This window comes from Tupaia chinensis, unplaced genomic scaffold (genome assembly GCF_000334495.1).
Source record: "Tupaia chinensis unplaced genomic scaffold, TupChi_1.0 Scaffold000644_1, whole genome shotgun sequence".
NCBI lineage: Eukaryota > Metazoa > Chordata > Mammalia > Scandentia > Tupaiidae > Tupaia > Tupaia belangeri.
Genome location: NW_006160165.1, coordinates 6,983,740 through 6,989,456, shown reverse-complemented (window position 1 = coordinate 6,989,456; position 5,717 = coordinate 6,983,740). Strand labels below are relative to the sequence as shown.

The 5,717-nt window shown below is 59.6% G+C and overlaps 1 protein-coding gene across 1 annotated transcript in view; it reads right to left on the bottom strand.

Moving 5' to 3' along the window:
* Positions 1–5,709, bottom strand: part of SLC9D1 (solute carrier family 9 member D1) — a gene marked incomplete in the record, with an annotated part of 40,962 nt that extends 35,253 nt beyond the window's left edge. Inside the window, 3 exon segments of the mRNA XM_027776215.1 lie at positions 1,777–2,289; positions 3,154–3,236; positions 5,015–5,709. Of these exon segments, the coding sequence (XP_027632016.1) occupies positions 1,777–2,217 (441 nt within the window).
* Positions 5,710–5,717: the final 8 nt, after the last annotated feature.

Below are 5,717 nucleotides of genomic sequence, written 5' to 3'. Positions count from 1 at the left end.
TCCCTTCTCCTCCATTCTCCTCTCGGGATCTTGGGCACGCACGCACACGCGCCCAGCGTGAATTTAAGCCACCAGGTCCAGGATGCGAACTGCGGTCGACTACGTGGGAGTCCAGCGACATAGGCATTACGCCAACTGCTGGTCCCATGTCTGTCATTTCTGACCGTGACAGTTCACACACAATCCACTTGCTGAACGCCGACCACGTTCAGGGCATGGGTCTGTGAGCTACATGCATCTGGTCATGCTTTAAAGACAGCTGTGACACATAAGCATTGAGCTACTCTCTCAACGTGTCTAAAATACACGCACATCCCAGTTATGGGGAGCTTCTGAAGGCGTGTACCCCTGGAAAGCACTGACAGCAGAGTGCCGGGTGACAGTGGAACAGGGCTACAAGCTGTCCTAGGCCCGTCACGTCCAATCAACACCCTACTACAGAATATGCAGTCATGGGACCAGCAGGTGTTGTGGAGGCTAAGGTGGCTGGGTCCCACACAGCGGACTCCATGGTTCAAATCCCAAGCCAGGCGACTAGAAAAGTCATTCCAAGCATGTGCATGTGTCCCTGAAATCCCAGGAGGAGATGGAGAAGGCACTGTGGCATGGCTGTACCCCATGGGGAGATCTCTCACTGCCTGTCTCTTCCTCTCTGGGGAGCGCACGTGTTCGATGGCAAAGATCTGAAAGAGAAAAGTGCTGATTCACATCCACGGGAGTGGACCAGCACTGACCCCTCCAGGCCTCTGAGACCAGGCGGGCACACGGCCTGAAGAGTCTTGGCAGTGTGAGGCCAAGGCTAATGCACGCGAGCCCCCGCTCCACTGTGACAACGCACGCTACTCGCACCGTGCCGCTCAGAAGCCCTAGCGGGCCTAAGCCACCCTCCTTGCTGGGCTGTGCAGACCATGCCAAGGCTTTCTACGACGACAAGGCAGTCCCCTTAACTGGATGGCTCGGCACGGTGCCTGGCACATAGACGGGCTCGGAAAGTGGGCGCTGGAGACACAAGGCACGGGACCTCCCGGGGCACAGAGGAGCCTCTTCTCACCGTCCCACAAGCGCATTTGGTCAGAGCCCTCACTGAGGGTCTGGGGTACGGGACACACCTGGACCCAGATGGGACAGGTTCTGGCTGGTGACACAGAACCTCCCCAGGCACACTAAGGACACACGTACCTCCCGAGCCAGGCCAGCTGGGACTGGGTGTGGACTGCAGCCTGGGGACCCTGCAGGAGACTGGGTGTGGACTGCAGCCTGGGCCCCCTGCAGGAGACGGGGTGTGGACTGCAGCCTGGGGACCCTGCTGGGACTGGGTGTGGACTGCAGCCTGGGGACCCTGCAGGAGACTGGGTGTGGACTGCAGCCTGGGGACCCTGCAGGAGTGTGTGTGTCTCTCTCTCACAAGGAAAAGAAAGGAACTTGAAAAAAATGGCCAGTAACAGACACAAACATAAGCCAGCTAATCTGAACGTGCACGCGTGTTTAAAGCTGACTCAACACTTCTGCCCTGGTATAGACATTAGCGGAGACCATGCTTCACGCTGAGGGTGTCCCCGTTAGAAACGTCACCGGACGGCCCTAACTGCCCACGCAGGGCGGGCCCGGCCTGTCTAAGCAGAGTGAGCGAGCGCCAGGGTTTCCTGTGGGTTCCCACGGGAGAAGCACTGAGGATGGGCCCCTCCTGGGAGAAATGACCGGGCCAGCATGCCTAGGACAGCGGCTCCCTCCTGCGGCTGTCCTCAGACCTGCCCCCACATGCCCTGGGGGACTGACCTTTATGGCGGCCTCTCTCAAGGCTGTCAGCCGCTGCCGGCTGCTCTCCTTCATGTTCACCACGTCCCTGTAGTCCCCCTGCAGGGCCCTCTGCAGGCCGTGGATGGCCTGGAAGACGGAATTCTCACTCTCATTCAGCTCCTTCTGGAAAATTTCAAACGTGTGCACCTGGAACAGCTTCTCTTCATCCGACAGGCTAGCGTCTCTCTCCACCGCTCTGATGGCACCCTTCAGCTTGTTCAGAACCACGCTCTTCTGGCGCAGCAGCCCCGAGAGCTTCCTGCAGTGGTCCAGCACCCACTGCCTCCTCTGGGCGGCGGTGGCCCCCCGCCCTCGGTGCAGCTGGATGACCTGCTTCGCCACCGCCTCGTGCTCCGCGGCGTCTGCGGCCCAGAGCAGCAGTGGAAGCAACACCCAGCGGCTCCGTCCCAGCGCCGTCATGATCCCTGCGAGGACGGCGCGGCCCTTGAGGCCCTGCTACGGGGCACCCGCTCAGCACAGATGCACGTCCAGCTGGAAAAGAGACCGACCGTTACACGCAGCCAACCTCGGTGCACCGTACTGAGGGCAGAGCGGAGGGCGACAGAGCCACGCTGGAAAACTGCCACGGGTCTGAAGAAAATTCTGTCCTTCCTGGACCAGCCAACCTCCGGAGCGCTCCCTGCACCAAGATCACCATCACACGCAGTGTCCGTGCCGCTCACGGCACCTGGTAGCAACAAGACTGCCACGTCGTCTCAGGGATGGAGGAACAGAGGAAGGGAGGCTCCGTGACCCGGACTGCCGGAGACGCCGGCCCCCACCCGAGGAGTGGGCGCAGGTTCGGGAGCATGGCTAGCAGGCACACGGGGCTCGTAGGGCTCTAAGGGGGTCTGGAGAGTGGCTCTGGCCACATGGTGGAGTACGAATGTCCGGTCAGCATGCAGGAGAATTTCAAAGGAGGCCGAAAACCACCCAGAGACTAGACAGCGAAGGAAACGTGTGTTTTTACAGTCAATGATAATGAAAATTCTACTTACTCTTGGGAAAAAAAAAAAAGACTTGTGATTAGGATTATACCTGAATTTAAAGGCAATTTTTTAAAAAAAGAAAACTTAGCCTCACATCATCCACCAGATTTACCGTGTGCCAAAGACGAGAACCAATTCCATCTGAGGGGCCACCTTCAGGCGGCCAGAAAGCACCATGGACTCCCGACTGCAGAGCATGGGGCCGCCCGGCCCACGCCCCGGCAGTCCAGAAACGCGGTCTGCGGCGGCGTCAGGGCCTGCCAGTCTGCTTGCTCCCCAGAACCCTCTGGACGCCAGCTTTCTGATGCCAGTCTGCAGCTGAATGCTGATAAACATCAGGATGGGAAATCACAAAACGGTGACGTACCCGGACATCTAGGGTGCTGTAAGCATCTGCCCGTGCCCTGCCATCCAGACTCGAGCGGCTCCTCTTCCTTGCTCTGGGCAGACCTGAGACAAGAAAGAGGCATGCACGCTCACGAGAGCGCACAGGACCCACTGTCTGGAAGTCAGGCCACCAGGAAAGTCGTGATAGGTTTTTCTGTTCCCTACTCAAAAATGCGTCACGACTTTCCCGACGACCCAGTGCCCTGGATGAACAAGGCAGGCGTCTGCACGGGCAGAGGCTGAACCCCCAGCAAGGCGTTACCTAGGACGCACACGGACACACTAGTAGGCAGAGACAAGGCAGCTCTCGAGGCTAGAACCTAGACTGAAGAAGGAGACACGTAAAGGGGTGGGGCAGAATGAGAGGCGCCCGCTGCAGCCGGCCAGGCAGCGAGGCAGAGCTGACACCTATGCCCACAGTGCTCAGTGTAAGGCTCAGCAGCACGCGGGCGGGCATCCACCCGGGACAGCCCGCCCAGCAGCACCGGGTGCTGTGCCGAGAACTCCTGCTCGCCACACTGGCCCAGCCCGCACTGCCCGGCCCTGGCCCCCAGTCCCAGAATCTGCCTGCTCTGTGTGGACGCACACTCACGCTGACCGGTGAAACCTGGTTGCCAGGCCAGGCTGATTAGCGCCAGCAAGAGTAGGGTGTGCCATTTCAAGAGAGAGCCCTCAGAGACACGTCATCTGTGCCCCTTGAAGAATGGATGTCACGAGGCCACCTAGTGGGGAGCTTAAGGTCAGCCACATGTCGGCTCACAGGACGGTCGCACCGCCTGCGGGAGGACCTGACCTCAGCGTGGCTTGTAAAGGACTTCCCTGAAAACCCTATTTTAAACTCTCAAGTATACTTCCTTTCCTTTCCAAAAAGGGCATTTATTTTTTCCATGGCCTAAGACAGAGAGGCACCTCAACGGCATTGTCACGCCCCATTCCAGCCACCGGCACGTGTGCTCACCCAGGGAGGCACCTCAATGTCACGCCCCATTCCAGCCGCAGACCCACGTGAGCTCGCCCAGGGAGGGCTCCAGATGCGAGCCAGGGCCTCTCCCATGTAGGCCCTGTGGGTGCTACTGCACCGGCAGGCCCCTGCCATGTCCTACTTAAAGACAGAGCACTTAGGGTCCTGTGAGCACCATTTAGGGTCACCAATACAGCCTAGGAGTCACAGATGTTGCCCTATCCATTCCTAGTCAGTAAAAGAACTGCAGAATAAGTTCACAAAAAGAGAAGAGAAGAGGGTTTTTATGGACATTAAAAAGATCCAGGGGCCAGGCAATGGCCCCGCAGAAACACAACTGGACATGCATGGGAAGGACCCAGGTTTGCAGCCTGGACCCCCAGACACTGAGTGTGTGCGCGCTGTGCTGACCTGGGGTGGGCAGGTGTACATCTGACACACCCCTTCTCATGGAACAGACATAAACTGAAAAAAGGGCCCCAGAGCATTTACTGTCCCATTAAGTAATGTAAGAAGAATCTGGAAAGCCAGCAAGATGTATCGACCAAAAGAATGCAACGTATAAATGCGAAAAGCGTGTAAGTTTTATACAGAAATATTTTAAACAGAAAACGTGTAAGTACAACTAGTAAAATGTGAACCTTGGGGTCTCAACAGCAGCCCAGGTGCTGTAAGCAGCTACTGCACCTGTTCCGGTGACAAGGTGAGATGAGACCCGGGGCAGGGCTTGCAGAAAGGAAGCTGCACCCATCACTGGGGCCTGGGGCCAACCAGACAAGCGCAAAGAACCTTCAGCAGCACCCAGCAGTCACCTTCTCTGCCCAGCAGCCGCCTACGTGGGGGGGGGGGGGGCAGAAGTCCCCACCTGGGCCCAGCTCACCTGCAGGAAGGTGAGCCAAACCCCAGATCGATGGCTCCCAGTGAGAATCTTCCTCGTTGCTCGCAGTTACTTTTCCCGGATCCGGACACACCCAAGCTAAGTAAGCCTGCTGGGGCTCTGCAAACCGACCTGGCCCGGATCTGGGGATCTGAGTGCCCCGCCTTCCGACAGCACGTCCGGGACGGTAGCTCCTGGCCGCCTCCAGGGCGCCCACGGCCAGGCTGCAGAGGGCGCAGGGTGAGGGCAGCCACAACAGGGGTGCTGGAGTGGGGGGCCGCGGCCCTCGGGCGGGGCCTGGGAGCGACACTCCCTGAGGAACTCCAGGCGGCCGCGGTTTGGGGAGGACGGCCTGGGCTCGGAGAAGGGAGCGGGGAATGGAACCCCCAGGACCAGCCCCTAGAAAGGGAGCCCGGAAAAGAGCAGCCTGGAAAAGGGCGCCGCTAGAAGGAGGCGCCCCCGGGAAGGGAAGCCCGAACGCGCCACGCAGGGCAGGACGCAGCCCCGTGAAAAGGGAGCCCGCCGGGGGAGGGAGCTCCCAGGAAGCGGCCCTTCTAGGAAGGGAGCCCCGGCAAAGGGCGGCCGAGAGCCGGGGGCCCCTAGAACGGAGCCTCCGGGAAACGAGTCCCCGAAAGCAGCAGCCCGAGGGACGGAACCCCGGGAGCAGCCCGGCGTCGGGAAGGCAGCGGCTCCGCGCCCCTCCCCC